The sequence below is a fragment of the Abramis brama genome (assembly GCF_963993115.1).
Source record: "Abramis brama genome assembly, chromosome: 21".
NCBI lineage: Eukaryota > Metazoa > Chordata > Actinopteri > Cypriniformes > Leuciscidae > Abramis > Abramis brama.
Window position 1 is genome coordinate 27789614 of NC_139983.1, and position 20234 is coordinate 27809847.

The 20234-nt window shown below is 43.0% G+C and overlaps 2 protein-coding genes across 2 annotated transcripts in view; both read left to right on the plus strand.

Annotated features, from left to right (window-relative positions):
* LOC311072209 (spectrin beta chain, erythrocytic-like) overlaps positions 1–20234 on the plus strand; it is a 35607-nt gene that overhangs the window by 1580 nt on the left and 13793 nt on the right. The window contains exons 2-7 of the mRNA XM_084097043.1: positions 4719–4957; positions 18384–18535; positions 18626–18799; positions 19383–19489; positions 19598–19678; positions 20032–20147. Coding sequence (XP_083953169.1) covers positions 4801–4957; positions 18384–18535; positions 18626–18799; positions 19383–19489; positions 19598–19678; positions 20032–20147 — 787 coding nt within the window. The 5' untranslated portion in view covers positions 4719–4800. The remainder of the gene's footprint in view (positions 1–4718; positions 4958–18383; positions 18536–18625; positions 18800–19382; positions 19490–19597; positions 19679–20031; positions 20148–20234) is intronic.
* On the plus strand, positions 8850–11689 carry LOC311072459 (uncharacterized protein; the record flags this gene model as incomplete). Its single annotated transcript, XM_084097483.1, has 2 exons — positions 8850–9435; positions 11493–11689. Exons 1-2 carry the CDS (start codon positions 8910–8912, stop codon positions 11687–11689), a joined length of 723 nt encoding a protein of 240 aa, XP_083953609.1. The 5' UTR covers positions 8850–8909.

Genomic DNA, 20234 nt, shown 5'->3' on the forward strand with positions numbered 1-20234 from the left:
GAAATTTAAATTTTTATTTTATTGCCATATACTGTTATTTTAATGACCTAAATATTAAAATGTATTCAATACTCTAGCATATAGATGTATAATCATTTAAAGTTCACCCAGAAATGAATAAAGTATGTGCAAATGCAAATGAGATTTAAAATGATAATTCACCCATAAAAAGAAAATTTTGTCATCACTTACTTGCCCTCAAGTTGTTCCAAACCTGTATGAGTTTCTATCTTATGTTGAACACAAATGAAGATATTTTAAAGAATGTTGGTAATCAAAAAGTGAACTATCCCTTTAGGAGCTTCTGCAGAGGGTACGTTTTTAAGTGAACAACAACTTAAACTTCAGTCTGTTACTCACACAAAGCTATCGTATGGCTTCAGAAAGCAAATCATACTTTTATGGTGCTTTCTGACATATTTGGAGCTTGACAGTGCCGGGTCACTATACTGTATGTGTACATCATATGGAAAAAGAGCAGCATTTATATTGTTTAGAATTTCTGCTTTTGTATTCTATTGAAGGAAGAAAGTCATACAGGTTTGGAATGCCAATGACATGATTTTCTTTTTAATGTGAAGCAGTCCTATAAAGCTGTCCCTTCTGTCTCTCTCTTTCAGTTAAGATAGTGGAAACTTTGTCATAAACGTATGTGTGCATGTGAGCACATTGCAGAGACACCGTACGCAGAGAGAGCAGAAAAGTTGTGTCTCTTGTGATAACGGGTTTCCCGCTGGTGGGTGGAGAATATTTCTCTGATAACATCCCCCCTGCGCTAGCCTGATATAGAGAGAGAACCACCATCATCCCTCTCTCTGAGACCTGTTAGATTCTTCTCTTTCCTCAGTTTCTATATCTGTCTGTTGATTGCCATAGATTTTTGATTATATATTTATAATTGACATCTCCACCCCTAGCACTGTGACAGTACACTAACCCTGATGACCTACTAGAAACAGTAACATTACAGTAGGTGCATTTCATTCGGTACAGTGCTTTTTAATGGCTTAGATATTTGGAGCCAACTAGAGCAGAAGCTTTGGATTGTCTGAATCAGTTCACTGCTAATGTTTAGCTAAGCATTTTCCCCCCAATTATATATATTTTTTTATTATTTCAAAAAAGGACAGTGTACATTAACCCATTTAATCCCACCGGTCACAATAGTGACCGTAAAAAAGTGTTTCATTTCTAAGGCTATAAAAATGTTACTAAATGATCTATCAATGCATTTCCAGCAGATATTGAAATAATAAAGGGTCTCAATGAAATATGTGCAGTTTCGCATGTTTACTGTAAATTGTCACATGACCAGAGCTGTTTATTTCCTGTTTGCGCCAAGAGAAGAGGATGCCAGCAAGAAAGCTCCCAAAGAAAAGGGTGCTAAAGTATGTTAACATAAAGATAGGACATAGATTTTTGGTACATATCATGTTTAAGGTGTCTAGTATTGATATATGCATTTGCAATTACTCAACTTTGTTTAATGTGTTCATAGAACTCACAAACATGTCAACGGCAACAATAGTGACCGGTGGGATAACCCATTGTATCTACATACTAATACACATAGGCTAACTGTTCTACCTTACTATCTACCTAATTTTACACACACACAGACACACACACACACACACACACACACACACACACACACACACACGGTCACGTCTCTTCTGATGTCTGATCTCCACACACACACACAGACAAAGACACACACACACACACACACACACAGACAGACACACACAGACACACACACACACAGACACACACACACACACACAGACACACACACACACGGTCACGTCTCCTCTGATGTCTGATCTTCACACACACACAGACACACACACACACACACACACACACACACACACACACACACATACACAAAAACACACACACACACACACACACACACACACACACCCACACACACACACACACACACACAAACACACACACACACACACACACACACACGGTCACGTCTTCTCTGATGTCTGATTTCCACACACACACAGACACACACAGAGAAACACACAGAAACACACACACACGCAAACACACATACACAAACACACACACACACACACACTCACACATGGTCACGTCTCCTCTGATGTCTGATCTCCACACACACACACCCACCCACACACACACAGACACACAAAAACACACAAAAAAAAAAAACATACACACACACACAAAAACACACACAAACACAGTGCATAGGTCAAATAGACCTATATTAAATCAATACAATGGTTGATACAACACAGTTTCCCACCGGTCACAATTGTGACCGATCATAAAACACACTTTTTCACACACTTTTCCATGAAAATTTCAAAAAATTATTATTGATTGTTTCAAAGGGATACTAATGACACATGATTTGGATATTTTTGTGTCTGGGAAAAATTTGGGATTAAATGGGTTAATCAACATTCATTAATGTAAATGTACCCAAATTAGTCCAAAGGCTAGTTTTCATTGGTAGTCCCTTTGCCAGATGTCATTAGGCATAAAAACTAAAAGAAAAGAAAAGAAAAGAAAAGAGAGAAAATGTTATTGCAAGGAAAAAACGCAAGCAAATATCTGATCACGTAGTGTATGACGAAATAGGAAAATTTGTGAAGGGTGCTCTTCACATTCTCTTGCTCAGAGGGGTTGCCCAGCCCCACGTTCAGGGCGATAAGACTACACATGAGCAACATGCCTCACAAAGATAGAACTATCTTAGCAGCTAACCTTCACCCGCCATTCCACAGTAGCACGCGCAAATACACACCCTCATTACGACTGACGGTTAGAGGACATGTGCTGAAAATGGCGCCCTTTGGAATCCTGAGGGTATAGAGAAACAATCTATAAGGGAAACAGGAATACATTTATTAGTTTTATTATGTATTATTTTGTCACTTTATAGATGAGGACAAGCACAGATTCAGGAAAGGATATAAGAGGATTGACAATGAAAAAAACAATGGGTATCTCTTACATTTATGTGCCATATAATCTAACTTCATAAATCTTCTATCTGATTATTGCAAAAGTATTGATGTTTGAGATGTTTTCTAGTTTAAATTTTGTATCTTTCTAATTAAAATATTTATTCATTACAAATTTTATTATCAATATAACAATTTAAGTAAAAAGTTGGGAAACACTTTATTTTAAGGTAACGTAGTTACACGTTACTACATGTACTTACTATATAACAGTAAATTATGCATAATTACAACTAACCCTACAGTAAACCAAACCCTAAACGTAACTCTATAATAAGTACATGTACATGTAGTTAATTAATGTTACTCAGTAATTATTTGAGTAAGGACAATGCAACTACGTCACCTTAAAATAAAGTGTTACCAAAAGTTGAATTTTAAAACAATTAAAAAATTTCTTTGTATTTGGTTTGTCTCGCTTTTGTTTTAATGACAGCTGCGCTCAAGCTGACATGAACAAAAAAACTGATGATCAATGTTCTCCAGCACAATTTGAGAATGTTCATCTTGTTAATGTTCTTCTTAATGTTCATCAAGAATCAAGGGCATCTTGTGCTTCACTGGAAGCAAGAACATCTGACCTTTTGGTTCAAAGGAGTTTGCACGATCAGTGTCACGAATTTGCTAAATTGAAGAGTGACCTAAAAATAGTTTGAGAATTTTCTAACTTTCAAAATAGAGCTCAGCAGTTTGGTTCCGGAAGTAAAAACTCCATTCATTTTCTCCATAGGGAAATGATAACTTATAAGAAATCTTTTTAGACAGCCATACTGTGAGCTACGAGGTTGTTAATCGATGGTTTTTGCTTCTGTTGAAGCCATGAGCTTGCATTATTCCAACTTATTTTTTACCGTGTTTAACAGTGGAATTTGTGGTGAAAAACTACATTACCCATGATGCTATACAGAAAATTCCTCCAATCAGAGTTGAAACAAGCAAACCCCGCCAAAAGTGCTCTTTAGCCCTGCCCACTCCCATGAAGCACCGCGAATGACGTAATCGAATCGATCTCTCTGTGCTCCCCGAAATACTTAAATATTTGCATGTATACCTTAAAATATAATGTTTATATAGATATAATCAAAAAATTTAAACAAGTAGTTTTAGATTTCTACATCATTTTTAATTTGGTAATGCTATTTGCAATGTACTGCAAATAGCATTGATTTTCAAATACTTGAAAATGATTTTCAAATACTTTTGCTTCAAATCAAAGTTTGCAATGTTATGATTCACCTCGTAGCTGGTTGGTGTGGTTCATGGCTTAAAATGCTTTAATGAAGATTAAAAAAAAAAAAAAAAAATCCCTATGGGAGAAATGAATGGAAAAAACAACATCGCTGAAAAAGTGGCCAGGCACTGTTGCACTCTATACTTTCAATTACAATTATTGTGGGTTCTCTGACTTTTGGACCCCACTGTATATAAATAGGCTTTTATAATCATAATGTGTGCTGAGAGTGTATTTGGGAATTTGTGAGACACATCAAGAGGCTGTGCACACAGGATGCGCTTTTGCATTCCATTAATGTCTCAGAATGTGTTTTCTGTGTGAATGACCCCTTATGAACAAGTACTGAATGTCTAAATAAGTGAGATATAGTGAGATGCAAATATATAACGGTCATCAGTGCAATATCTATAAAGTCTTTTTTGAAGTTAAATGTCCAGTTAAACTCCTCCTCCATCTCTTTCTCCTTTCAGATCATCCATTTCTGGCATTCCACTGTCTTGTGTTCGTGTGGCACGCTGAGGTGTTTGGTCCCTCTCATTCCTCAGCATCTCGATGGCAACTATGACCTCCACAACAGACTTTGACAATGCTGAAATCACTCAGCAGTACAGCCGCATCAACACCCGCTTCGAACTGTCTGATGAAGAGCTTGACAACGACAACAGCTCGGCCAGACTCTTTGAGCGCTCGCGCATTAAAGCTCTTGCAGGTGAGTCGTCTCAGGTGACATAAAAATGGTGGTTTTAGTGGTTTAACTTCCACTTCTGTATAGTGGTTTAGATGTACAGAGGCCCACAAATGTGCGAATACATATACAGACGTACAGGCAGCTGAACCCTATGCTCTCCTGCCCCCCTGACCAGCCAGGATCATTTGCACATACCCAGCATGCCTCTGTATGACTGAGCTGGACAGCTGCCCTACCCGTCTGTGCCCATAGCTTAGATCTCTGTAATAACTGCAGGAGCTTGTCATTTTTGGCACACCTGTGGGGTCTGTTGCTCTCAGAAACAGCAGGTTTTAAATAGTGATTTCACGACCACACTTACAAGCTCCTTTCCAGGGACTAGGTAATCCATACATGACATATGAAAACTGTTTGAGTGACAGTACACTATCATATTTTTTTTTCCTGAAGAAAATGCTCAGCCTGTTCTCATCCCAAGGCGTCATATACTGACGCTTTTGACATTTCGTCTACATCGAACGCACATGGCACCCTTTAGCGTCAATATGAGACGCAGATAGATATGGGCCAGAAGGCGCCTCCTAGCGGTCTAACCCTAACCCTACCCCAGACCTAAACCTACCCATAACCGAACAAAGCTCTGTGCGTGTCATATTGACGCTAAAGGGTGCCATGTGCGTTCGATGTAGACGAAATGTCAAAAGCGTCAGTATATGACGCCCTAGGATGAGAATGCGTTGAAATGCTTTATAATGCCAGGGTGTTGCTATGTGGTTGCTTGGGTGTTGTGAGTGGTTTCTGGGACATTGTTGGACATAAACACTTTAAACCAGTTCATTTAGTGAAGACCAGATTTTGTTACATGCATCTAAATAGCAAGAACAGATGTCCAATGTAATGTTTTGCATCCAATTTGGGACACTTAATATCCACTGTAGCGGAATACTTTTCTTGAGGTATGAAATGGCATGTACAGTAAGAAGAAAAATCATTTGTTAAAATGCAAGATTTATCTCTCATTTGAAATTGTATTAATTAGTTGATGTATATTTTAGAATATAAAATTAAGATCATTTAGGAATAAAGTCAGAAGTCTGGCATGGGCTTAATTGGTACTTTGGCACCATTTAAGCCTGCATGTGTTCCAAATAAGCCCACATCATCATTGATTCACAAAATATAAAAAATTTATTGATTTTAAAGAAGTAAAACATCAATATATTTATTCAGTGACAGGGAAGTATTAAAAAAAATCCTTTTGCTAATGTTTGATAAGAGTCCTGGGTGGGATGGGTAGGTGTTAGTGGCCGGTGGTCTGGAGCCTTAAGTCGGCTTGACTGGAGTTGTAGCTGGAGTCAAGCTGGAAGTTTGTCCGGGTGTATCTTGGGAGCCAAGCCGAGTTGTGGCTCCATACTCTGGGCTTAGGGGGGCCTCCTAGTGTGCTCCCCACACCGGGAGTATGGAGCCTTAAGTCAGCTTGGCTCCTGAGTTATGTCTGGTTAAAGGTAGAAGTTAAACCAGGTGTATCTCAGGAAGGAAGCCGAGTTGGGGCTCCAGACTCCAGACTGTCGGGGGGTCTCTTAGTGGGCCCCCCACACTGGGAGTATGCAGCCTTAGGTCGGCTGGACTTTGGAGTTATGCTCGATCAAAGTTCCACAGGAAGTGACCATATCTCGGGAAGAAAGCCGAATTAGGGCTCAATAATCCCGGCATAGGGGGCCCACTAGGTGACCCCTCCATTCCCGGAGTCCAGAGCCCCAACTCAGCTTGGGTCCCGAGTTTTGCCCGGACAAAGCTGGACTGGAAGTGGCGGTATCTCGGAGCCGGACGGTCCCAGGGGCTCAGGACTGTGGGGAATGTTGGGTCCCTCTGGGACCTCTACATGCCTAGAATCTCAAGCCTTAACTCAGCTTGGCTCCCGAATTATGCCCAGTTATACATAAAGGACTTTAGGACAAAACAGGCTCTATCTCATTTTAATGAATGTGTGTAATTTGTGTGTAAGTTAGGTAAGGTTAAAAGGTTAGTAAGGTAAAAGCACACAAAGACATGTTATCATTAAACACTTTCAGAAAATGTATCAAAGTTTGCAATTGAAACACATAAGGTGGGCTTAAATGGTTCCACAGTGAGTAATGGTGAAAAAAGACAATGTTTTCCTTTAAAAATGTAAGATATGTTTACAAATACATGCATGGAGCTTAAATATACTGTGGACTAGTGTCATAGTAATTTTCATTGTGCCCACATTGAGAAATGTTTTTTTCATTCAAGGTTAGCTTGTGTTGGCTGTAGTTTGCATGTGTTTTGTGGCACTGTATCATTTAAGCCCATCTTAAAAAAAGTTAATTTATGAAAATAATCTTCTCTACAAACCTATTTATGATGTATTTATTTGTAAATTAATGTAAAATGAATCACAAAACATTTATTGTTTGCAGTTCACATGCTTAATTCTTTGGCAGTCTAGCCTTTCTGTAAGGCTAATGGTTTGACCTAGAGATTAGCTTTGAATGCAAGCTAATAAAACTCATCTTTCCAAACGATATAAAATGATAAAGTACTATTTGTTCATACACAAAAAACAATACATTTATCTCTTATCTGACATAATAGCAATGTAGTTACCAAAGAAATGGCTGAAAATTGCAGCAATGTGTTGATTTCTGAAGGGTCCCGAAACACCAAAGGTTTTTTACCTTGAAATTCCAAAATCGTAACAGTGGTTCATCAAGTCGTAACAGGGTGAAAGGCACTTCTGGATTCGCTTTGCAGCCCTATATCTGCTATAACCACACTATGTAAGTTTGCCAATCCGGGTCGCGTTTCTGTAGTTTGAATGAGACATAATAAAACTACAAATTTGACTTGCTTTAGTCAAGCATTACAATAATCATTATTTAGCTTTTCTTCGTTTCTGATGTCACAATACATCATACTTTCATGAAATCATGCAACATACTCTACCTTGTCTGTAGACATCGTTCATTCCAAAGCCAGTGCTAGATAAACCGCGAGCGTGCGTGCGACGGTAGGCTGCGGGTGGCAAAATTATTTTACGACATTATACGACAGCGGTAATGGACAATTCCGCTTCCAACCTGTAGGGCGACCAAAGAGGAAAAGTTCCTTAGTGTTGCTTTAATGGGTACACTTACCCTACTCTCTTCAAGTACACTTAAATGGCCTTTTATTTAATCTGTAAGTACATTTTTTTAATTAGTGAGAGAGTTTTGTGAGAATGAATTATGCACAGTTGTTTAAGGCTACGGGTCTTTTTGTTTGAAATGCATTAGTGATGGTGAACTCGAATTCAGGCCTGCTTCTTTAAGTCAAGTGTATGTTGCTGAGCCAGGGCTGGTGTGATGTGTTCTGTTGGTGCGTCTGTGCTCTGCTCTTTCTGTAATGCAATTAGAGAGAGTTAAAAAGTGGGGGCGAGCGAGAGAGAGAGAGAGAGAGAGGAGTGGTTCCCATTCTTCACCTTTGATTTACAGCCTTTGAACAGACACACATCCCTCTGAGTATACTAAGTACACTTTGAGTACACAGTCATTAATACATTTGTAGTTGGTATTTACATCAGGGCCAAAACTGCTTATGCACGCACTTGCAGTCTGACATCACATTGTGTTTGTAACACAAATCAACACACACACATACGCCCATCAGAAGACATTTTAGATGAGTGTGTTTGAGTGTGCGTTATGGGGCAGTCAGGAATGGGGGCATATTATATGCATGGCTGGGGTGCTGGAGAACCACTCCATGTGCTACTGGGGAGAGGCACAACAGCATCATTGCTAAGTGAAGAGTGAGTAAGGGAGGGAAGGAGAAAGAGAGGGAGGGAGGGAAGGAGGGAGGGCGGGCGATAGGACGGGAGAAGATAACAGAACTCGAGACAGAAGGAGGGAAGAAGAGTGTCCTGTTTGTCTCGTTCTTTCCCGGCTGTGCGTGTTGATTTAACGTGGTGAGGATGAGCAGCCCCTGTTTGTGTCGCGCGGTGCCCGTGAGCCAGACCCGGCTGAGGGAGGTCAAACTCAGCTTGAAGACCAGCAGAGAGACCATACCAATCCGCCCTACCCCAGTCGTCCGGGAGGTCAGCAGCCGGCATTATACCACGGTGAAAGAAGTCCCAACCAGGACCAATGCACCAGGCAGTCGGAGCAGGAGCACCCCACCAGTTTATAGGGCCCAGAGCAGGAGAGGGGCTAAAACCAACAGTCCCCACAATCGTGAACCTGAGCACTTGCCAGAGAGGAATGGAACTTTACTGGGCATCACATCTAAAGTAGCACCCATGACTTTCACTCCAGTCTCCTCAACTTCATCCTCTTCCTCCTGCACCCCGAAGGGCCATCGGCCCTCACCTCCACGATCCTCACCATCTTGCCCGCTGTCCCCATCCCGGAGTATGAAACGAGCACGCTGGCTGAGCTACAGTGCTTCCAACATTTGCTTCAACAACTCCATCCTGGATGGGCGCTTCAGACAACTGCAAGGTAGTGTCCTGGTGGAGTTTTTCCCTCCCCCCTCAAAGAGGGGGCAGTCATTCCCGACATACCCCTTTACTACGCCACAGGGGAATTGTTGGATTAGGTAGAGATCCGGACAAGGGTGTGGGAAGTGCTTTAAGGTGGTATGCTAGATTGTTTTCTATTGGCCGCTGTGGGAACTGAAACCTGGTTTTGTTATTTTATGTGCAGTATTTATTAATTTCATTATTTATGCTGTATATATGCCTAATTGCTCACAGTGTTACCTCTAAATATTTATTTGACAAACTCATAAAAAGACCATTCAGTGCAAAAAATACTACTTGTCCCCCCATCAATCATTTGAATTCTTGCTGAATGACAAAGTGATTGGTACATTGGCAGACTAACCACCATCTACTTCTTGTCTTCTGCTATTCTTGCCTCTTTCAGGAATATGTTTTCTTTGTCTATGCCTTTCTGTGATTTGGGGTATTCATCATCGAGGTCTCTTACCTCACTTATTCAGCGCTGTTTATTTTTAGAAGAAGTTGACTGTCACTGTTAATTTGTGTAAAACTGAGCTTCCTGTTTCTCTCTGATGAGAGAGTTCTTTAATGCTGTGAAACAGAAAGAGTGTAGTTCAGAGAGATTGTATTTTTTTTCCCTTAACTATCCCTAACATTTAGATGCATTATATGAATGCATAGGGATGGATTTAAAAAACAAACATGCACTATAATTTGAATACTATTCTCATATTTTTGCTCATACAGTACATAGAACTTACAGGGTGAGATATAAAGTTGTAATTATGAAATATAGTCACAACTGGTGGATATAAAATTGCAGTTATTAGAAATAAAGTTGCAAGTACCTAGGACATGGGTGCTGCCTAAAATTGAGCGATAAAATGGGTAGAAAAATCGTATTTAGATTGAAGGAGGGATTTGAGCTATATCTAAAGACAAGAACAACATAAAGACCACTCAAAATGCTTACATCATGGCTGCATGTTTTACACGGACAAGCACCACTTGCATTGCATTTAAATCTATTGCTTCTATGTGTCCACCCATCACACTAGCTTGTAGTGTACAGGGAAAATCCATCAATATAAATATTTCACAGACCTTTCGTGTGAGCTAGAGAGAATATCAGAGATCAGCAGGACCCAGACTCACTGCTGTTCTAATGGAGAGGAAGAGAGAATCATTTAGTAGAGGTTAGATTGCAGTCCTGCTGTACAAAGTGTGAACAGGAAGAGGAATCATTTGGCAGCAGTTTGGTCATGAAATATGTAGTGTTGCCGGGCTTAGCTCTCTTATTATGCTTTAGCACATCTGGAGCTTTCCTAACTCTGGCAGGAACATGGTAAATTGCACTTTAAAAAGTGAAACTGTACAGCTGGTGCCTTGGAGAGCTTTTCCTACCTGACCTGACCCTTAATAATTGCTTTTCTCTGTGTAACCAAAGTCAAGCTTTGGCTGGTTAGCATGGCCTGTTAGCCCTGGCTATTAGATGCTGTATTTACACCATCTGGACACACACCCACACACAAAAAACATATTTCCATTGATAGCTGTTTAAACTAGCCATTTATTCTACATACAGTATATTATTATTATTTTCTATTTTTTTGCAAGCGATGTTTCGTTATATTGTAGATGTTTTACTTTTCATGACACAACTCAGTATAGCCACAAGTGAAGGGCTTGGGACTGATTTCCAATCACTGTTGTTATGGCAGCATTTTCCTTTGGCTCCAGGGTAATAAACCACATGGCATGGACAGCTCAGGAGATTGGCGGAAAAACATTTGTGTCCATAATTGAGCAAGTATTTTATTATAGATCTGAAAATTAAAGCTATTTTGTCTCTCCACGGATGTGTCTTTCAAGTCTGTTATGCAGAACAAACATTTTGTAATATAAAATTGACTAATCTTAACATGGATTATTCCTGCACATGCTCAAAACTGGTTCAGACATCAAGCATTACACATTTGAATGATTATTATTTTTTCATAGCTGTGTGATCCAGATGGAGGACACATGCTTCCACACTGTAGTTTTTCCATTCAGGTGATATGGAAAAACTTCAAGGTGTAGTCGAGACCAGTTCAATTAGTCCAGGTCCAGGCCGAGACCTGAGTAGGTTGAGTCTGACTCAAGGCCGAGACCAGAAGAGGGCCGAGTCTGAGTCAACACAGGGACCATTGGAAGGTCTGAATGATTCAGACAGTGTAAATATTCTTTCCTTTGGGGTGAATGAAGCCTAGTTTTGTGTCAGTGCCACACGAATCTCCGCAGCACACACACAGTGTGCTCTGGTCCAGAGACACAATAGCACAGAGCAGATCATATAGACGAGTTGGCACAGACCACAAAATGTATCCATTGTTGTAGTACTTGAATCGTCTCAAGTTCAAGTCAAGACAAGTCCATGACAAGACTAAGATATTGAAAATATGGTATTGGACTCGAGTCTGGTCTCAAGTACTACACTGTGTTAAACTAACATTGTAATTAAATGACTGTTCCCTTTCAAGGGAACTCGCGTTGCGTCGAGAATGACGCTATGGGGAACGCTTTGCGTGATGACGTCTTGAAGCACATGTAAAATCAGTCCAATGGTGTGGCGGAACGTCAGAGGCGGGTGACGTCACGTACCAGGAAGCTATAAAAGCCGGCCTGAAACAGAAAACGAAAGCTTTCTGAGTCTTCAGTCGCGCTCTGTGTTGAAATCTGTCCTTGTTATTTGGTGTTGTCTGTCTATATATATATATATTCAGTATGGCGAGCAAGCAGCAGTTTAGAGTGTGTGTTCATCCTTGCCCGCGTTATATAACGGGAGGTGATACTCACACTCTTTGTGTTGTTTGTTTGGGAGAGGAGCATGCCCAGTCAGCACTCGAGGGTGGTGACTGTGTGCATTGCTGTGCGCTTCCATTGCGTACGCTCCGATCCCGCTTGGCTCGGTTCAATCCCGACCACGTTCCCCAGGGCTCGGGTCCCGCCGCGGCTGAGGCTCGGCGGCGATCTCAGACCTGGGGTTCGCAAATGGATCTGTCAGTGGATGTTGAGACGGGCTCTGCCTTATCTCAGCCTCCTTCTGACAGATCCAGTGCCTCTCATCAGGGTGTGGAAGCACGCGCTGCGGTTTCTTCCCCCCCGATAGAGGTACCAGTACTGCAACTATCCAGCTCTGAGGAGTTGGATGTTGTGAGTATTGAAGCTGAGTCTGAGGATTCGCCACCTCAGTCTCATGCGTTTGAGGAACTGCTCGATGCCATTACTAGAGCTGTTGACAGACTGTCTATTGAGTGGCCAGAAGATAGGCAGGACGTTCGTTCGAAAAGTAAGCTCGACGAACGCTTCCTGCCATCTCGTGCGCAGCCCCAGCGCAGGAGCCTGCCGTTTTTCCCCGATCTCCACACCGAGGTGTCGAGATCGTGGGCGAAACCAGTGTCTCACAGAGTTTATACACCACAAACATCTCACTACTCCTCAATATCTAAATATAAAGAGTATGGTTATGGGGAGATGCCGAAGGTGGAAGAGACGCTTGCGGGCTATCTCTCTCCAGCAACGGCATCTTCTCTGAAAGCTCCTACACTTCCCTCTAAGCCAGTTAAAGTAACATCTTCCCTGGTTCATAAGTCGTATGCAGCCGCTGGTCAAGCTGCAGCGTGTCTGCATACGATGTCCATTTTACAAGCCTATCAGGCTGAATTATTGGGGGATTTGGAGGAGGGCGGGGGAATTGGTCCTGACACTGTGGCCGAACTTCGCAGAGCCACAGATTTGTCTCTCAGGGCCACCAAGGAGACCGCTAAATCTATCGGGCGGTCTATGGCAGCCCTGGTGGCCACTGAGAGGCATCTGTGGCTCAATCTAAGTGATATCAAGGATAAAGAAAAGCATGTTCTCTTAGATGCTCCGGTCTCCACTGTTGGTCTGTTTGGTGATGCAGTTAGTGTTGCGGTAGCAAAATCACAAGAAGCCGCTAAGCAAGCTGCTGCTCTCCAGAAACTTCTCCCCCGCCGTTCTTTCTATGAGGCTGCTGAGCGGGAGCAGCCTCACTCCTCTAGAAAGAGCGCTGAGCACCGTGCCACTCAGAAACAGAGCGTGTCCTCCCGTGCTCCCCCACAAAAATCTCGGGGACACGGAGGGCGCGCTCAAACCCAGCAGTCCTCGAGGGGTAAAGCGGATCTGCGGACCGTTATTACCGCCAAGAAGGCTGCTGGGAAGAAATCCTGACGTCCGAGGGCTCAGGACTAATGAGGGTAGTCCCCCCCGAAGCAGAGCGGTTAACACCTCTTTTTACGGTGCCCGTCTCTCTTCGGTACCCTCAGGGGACCGTTCTGCTAACCCTGCCGCCTCCGGTGTTACAGGGCGCAGCGGTCTCCGGCGAGCACATATCTCAAGGACCACCCGGAAACGTAGTGGCCTCGGGATGCCCGCCCCCTCCGAGGAGGGTGTTAGAGCAGTCTGTTCGATCGTTCCCTGCCGGTGCGCCGTTACAGGGCGACGAATTGACTGCTCAACAACAACAAAATCCAGAAACCAGTCTCGAGAGGCTGGTACCTCTAGTAGAATCTTTGACAGCGTGGAAGCTACTGTCAAATGTTTCTCGTTGGGTCCTGCAGACCGTGGAAAAAGGGTATCAGATACAATTCAAAAAACGCCCACCTCGGTTTATGGGGGTCCTGCCCACAGTGGTGGGCCCCGAGCAGGTTCTGGTCATGGAACAGGAAGTGAACACTCTGTTAGAGAAAGGGGCCATAGAATATGTACCTCCCTCCGACAGGGAAACCGGGTTTTACAGTCGGTACTTCATTGTTCCGAAAAAGGACGGGGGATTGCGTCCCATTTTAGATCTTCGAGTTCTGAACGATTCAGTCATGCAGCTCAAGTTCAAAATGTTAACATTGAGACAGATCGTGCCACAGATCAGGTCCGAGGACTGGTTTGTCACGATAGATCTCAAGGACGCATATTTCCATATTTCCATCCGTCCGTGTCATTGGAAGTTCCTGAGGTTTGCTTTCGGGGGCAAAGCATACCAATATCGTGTTCTTCCATTCGGCCTAGCTTTATCACCCCGCACTTTCACCAAATGCATGGATGCAGCTCTGGCGCCGCTGCGCCTCCAGGGTATTCGCATCATGAACTACATCGACGATTGGTTGATTTTAGCTCAGTCGCATCAGTTGGCGGTTCAACATCGAGATGTTGTTCTCGCCCACATGAAAGAGCTGGGGTTACGGCTGAACGCCAAGAAGAGTGTGCTTTCTCCACTCCAGAGGACCACTTTTTTAGGCGTGGTTTGGGACTCAGTGTCGATGCAGGCGCGCCTGTCACCGCCACGTATAGAGTCCATCCTTGCAGCTGTGAAAAGTGTAAAGCTAGGCCAGCTACTCACTGTCAAACAGTTCCAGAGACTGTTGGGTCTCATGGCAGCAGCTTCCAACGTGATACCTTTTGGACTGCTGCACATGAGCCCCCTGCAGTGGTGGCTCAGGACCAGGGGGTTTTCCCCAAGGGGCAACCCATTTCGCACAATCAAGGTCACGCGGCGATGCTTACGTGCCCTGGTTATGTAGAAGAAACCTTGGTTCCTGTCCCAGGGCCCAGTGTTGGGAGCTCCTTGTCGTCGCAAACTGCTAACGACGGATGCTTCCCTCACGGGTTGGGGAGCGATCCTGGAGGGTCGCTCATCTCAAGGTCTGTGGGAAGACCATCATCGTTCCTGGCATATCAATCGCCTAGAGATGTTAGCTGTCTTCCGGGCTCTGAGGAGCTTTATCACAGATCTCAGGGGACACCATGTGTTAGTACACACGGACAACACGTCGGTAGTCGCCTATATCAACCACCAAGGGGGTTTGCGCTCGCGCCCGTTATCCAACTTGGCACGCCATATCCTCTTGTGGTCCCAGGGGAAGTTACTGTCACTCAGGGCAGCTTACATCCCCGGGGTCCAGAATATAGGAGCAGACACTCTGTCGAGACAGGGGCTGAGGCCCGGGGAATGGAGGCTCCACCCCGAGGTGGTGGAGCTGATATGGAGGGAGTTTGGCCAAGCTCAAGTGGATCTGTTTGCGTCTCGAGAGACGTCTCACTGTCCACTTTGGTTCTCCCTCACGCATCCAGCCCCTCTGGGACTGGATGCTATGGTGCAGACGTGGCCGAGGCTACGTCTGTACGCTTTTCCCCCAGTTGCTCTGCTCCCGGGAGTTCTGGAGAGAGTTCGCAGGGACCGGGTTTGCCTGCTTCTTATAGCCCCGCGCTGGCCGGGCAGAGTATGGTTTCCCGATCTTGTGTCGCTCCTCGACGGGCCTCCTCTGGAGCTACCCGTCAGGAGGGACCTTCTGTCCCAGGCGGAGGGCTCGATATTTCACCCCCGCCCAGAACTGTGGAACCTGTGGGCTTGGCCTCTGAGGGGGCCCAGCTCATAGAGTCAGGTCTCTCAACTGAGGTTGTGGAGACCATTCTACAGTCCAGAGCTCCCTCCACGAGGAAACTTTATGCCCTGAAGTGGAGAGTCTTCACTTCTTGGTGTAGTGACCGTCGGTTGGATCCAGTCAACTGCCCAATTGGTACAGTTCTGGAGTTCCTGCAGGACCGGTTCACTGCAGGTCTGACCCCGTCCACCTTAAAGGTTTATGTGGCGGCCATAGGTGCTTACCACATTCCTTTGGGTGGAATGTCTGTGGGGAAAGACCCTTTGGTATCTCGTTTCCTTCGTGGCACTTGGAGGCTGAGGCCTGCAGTTCGCTCTAGGGTGCCACCATGGGACTTGTCCATTGCATTACAAGGCTTGTCCCTGGCCCCCTTTGAGCCCATTGAGGAGGTTCCTGAGAAGTTTCTAACTCTGAAAGCTCTTTTCCTTCTTGCTATTTCTTCTCTCAAGAGAATAGGGGATCTGCAAGCATTGTCGGTTGCTCCGTCATGCTTAGAGTTTGCTCCGGGTATGGTGAAAGCTTTTCTACATCCGAGACCGGGTTATATCCCCAAGGTCCCCACTAATGTGGTCAGACCTATTGTTCTGCAGGCCTTTTGTCCTCCTCCTTTTCAGAATGCGGACCAGGAGGCTAATAATTTGCTTTGCCCAGTTCGGGCGTTAGACGCTTATGTCCACAGAGCTGCCCTGTGGTGTAAAAGTGATCAATTATTTGTGTGTTTTGGGTCTCCTAACAAGGGAGGTCCAGTGTCTAAGCAGAGGATGAGCAAGTGGGTGGTCGAGGCTATCTCACTTGCTTATGAGGCGGCTGGGCAGCCTTCTCCTATGGCTGTCCGGTCCCATTCTACAAGGAGTATGGCGGCCTCTAAGGCCCTTATATCAGGAGTATCGTTACAGGACGTCTGTGATGCGGCAGGCTGGTCCTCACCGCACACTTTCGTCAGGTTCTACTCTCTGGATCTAGACTCTGCTCCAGGGTCTCATGTTTTGTCTTCCTAGTGCTGCTCACCAGATTTCACACGGGACAGACACTTGTAGCTATGGAGGCGTTGGTATAGACGTTCCCCATAGCGTCATTCTCGACGCAACGCGAGTTCCCTTGAAAGGGAACGCCTCGGTTACGACTGTAACCTCGGTTCCCTGAAGAGGGAACGAGCGTTGCGTCGCCCTGCCATATCTCCTTCATGCCTGTCAGCCCGACTTCAGACTATACGAAGCTTTCGTTTTCTGTTTCAGGCCGGCTTTTATAGCTTCCTGGTACGTGACGTCACCCGCCTCTGACGTTCCGCCACACCATTGGACTGATTTTACATGTGCTTCAAGACGTCATCACGCAAAGCGTTCCCCATAGCGTCATTCTCGACGCAACGCTCGTTCCCTCTTCAGGGAACCGAGGTTACAGTCGTAACCGAGGCGTTTTGTGTCTTTCAATTGTATGTTTGTATGATAGTGCAAAACCGAGATATATGTTGGCAGAACAAGGCCATATGTGACAAATAGCCCCTGACTATGATACTGAACTGTTTATCTGTAGTTTAAGCATAAATGGCAAGGTAATGCCTAATGGTTCTAGGCTTAAAAGAATGTATCCTTTCCACTCTCCACCCTCTTAGAATTCTAATGTTTTTCCTTTCGTCTTTTTCTCCCTTCCACTCACTCTATTTTTTCTACCTCTCTCTTTTTGTCATTTACATCCCTCCATCCTTCCAGTTTTCTGCAGCCATAAGATCTGAATCATTTATAAAACACATCATTAAGAATGCACATTTCTGTTCTTTTTGTGGTAGAATCTTAAATAAACGTGGTACTGCAGAAGACTTGCTCAGGGAAAACACATGGCTATAGGCCTACATACACTATGAAGAATACATATGCATAGATTGTACTGTATTTGAGTAAGTAACTGTATGATTGTGACAATATGAACTGTCTTTTTACTTTATAACTATTTTACTCTACATGTTCCTTATATTGTACATCCTTTCCCAATCTAAAAGGGTGAATCTCATGAAAACTGTCAAGAAAGGTCTAATTTCACTCCAAAAGCATGAAAATGAAGCCTATTTTTTAGGACTCTTAAGGTTGTTAACATTGTGACATTATTTTCAGGACTAATTTGCACACTAACAATTAAGAGCATTTACAGTGACTGGGTTTTTTTTTTCTTAGCATTTGTAAATTACATTTGTAAGCATGATATTTATTGTACTGAATTTAAGTTGATATTAAGAAATTAAACACTGTGTCTGAATAGGATGACTTTTATTGTGATAATTTGGTGGAGATATGCCATCACAATGAAAATTCTTATTGGTCCTAAAAGTAGACCTCTTTTTACTTTTTTAAAATATTATTTAATATTTTATTTTGATTTCTTTACGAGATTCATGTAAACATTATCATTAAGGTTCCATTAAGTTTATTTTCCATGCAAATAAAACATCAGAAGTGAAAGTACCAGACCACATCAGAATCACCGAATGTTCTTCTCTTGCTGTCAAAACCAGATGAGCGAGAGGCTGTCCAGAAGAAGACTTTTACAAAATGGGTGAATTCCATATTAGCCAGAGTCAGCTGCCGAATCTCAGATCTCTATCTAGACCTGCGGGATGGTAGAATGCTCATCAGACTACTGGAAGTTCTTTCAGGGGAGAGACTGGTGAGTGTGTTTAGTGTGTAACCTTGAATTGACAACACCACTGATGTAATTCCAGTAATGTCTTTGATTGCCCATCTTTCCACCATTCAGCCCAAGCCGACCAAGGGCCGAATGCGCATCCACTGTCTGGAGAATGTGGATAAAGCTCTACAGTTTCTAAAGGAGCAGAGAGTGCACTTAGAGAACATGGGATCACATGATATTGTAGATGGGAATCACCGGCTCATCCTGGGCCTCATCTGGACCATCATTCTTCGCTTCCAGGTCAGCCCATCATTCTGATCAGCTTTATTCATTCTGTGCATCGAAGTATGATTTAAACTGAATAACAAGGAATTGGAACTATCATACAACATTGCATTGGCTATAAAACATACAGAACAACCCAAACTTTCTGATATTTACAGTAGACCTAGAGTAGAGTTTTTGTATTGTGTCTTATGCTGATGGAAAAAGCGTATATTTATTTTTAATCTCTCAGTTTGATAGCAGGATATTTTGAGCCCAGCCACTTCAAACAATGTAGTCTGCTACATAATTCAGATCCTCAAAAATGAAAGGAAACAGACTGGAATGGTAATTGTTGACTGCTCTGCTTTAGAAGTCACAATCTAAATAAAGTAACAATGCCTCTGCATATCCAAGAATGGATCCAAGATCCATATTACAGTAGCTCTTCTAGTTAATTTAGAGTTTGTTAAATACTATGAGAGTTTACCATTTTATTATTATTGCTTTTAAAATCTTTAAAACAGAAGGTATGTCTAGTTGACAGCAATAAGGTATGAATATAGTTTAAGTGGGATTTATTTAAGTTTTTGTTCTTTCTTTCCTCGTATGCATACAGATTCAAGACATTATAGTAGAGACAGGACAAGCTGACCAGACAGGCCGACTAGAGACCCGCTCTGCCAAAGATGCACTGCTCCTCTGGTGCCAGATGAAGACTGCGGGGTAGGACAACAATTGTTGTATTTTAGTAGTAATGAATTTGACAGCAAATGCTCTATTTTTATTATGTGTTTGCAGATGGATTTGTCTGATATTATTTTGTATCTGCAGGTATCCCAATGTAAACATCACTAATTTCACCACAAGCTGGAAAGACGGCATGGCTTTCAATGCTCTCATTCACAAACACAGGTGATAAATATCAAGAGAAAAGATCAAATTCAAAGACAAAATATAAATATTGAGACAAAAGATAGCTTGTGGAGACATTGCTTAGTGGTTAGGAGAGATGCAATGACACACAATCATATGGATGTCAACTGTTTCTTTCATTCATTGATCAAGTTCCTCAAAGACCAGTTTTACAGGTAACAAAAAGTTGACACTTAAATGAAACATAACTAAAAACTCAATTAAACCACCTGAGCAATAAACAAACAACCACTGAGAAATTAAACGTATCCTGTTCTCCCCTCTTGCCTTGCCTTCTTTATACTATTCTATCAATAAAAATATTCTTTTGTATTCTCATTTCCCTCCATCAGGCCAGATCTGGTGGAATATGGCAATCTACAGAGGTCCAACCCCACTCACAACCTTCAGCAGGCTTTTAACGTAGCTGAACAAAAACTTGGTGTCACCAAGCTCCTGGACCCAGAAGGCAAGTAACACCTTTTGACTATTAAGTTAAAACTTTTAATAATTATCCTCCCATTATAGAGATAGATAACATTTTTATATTGTATTG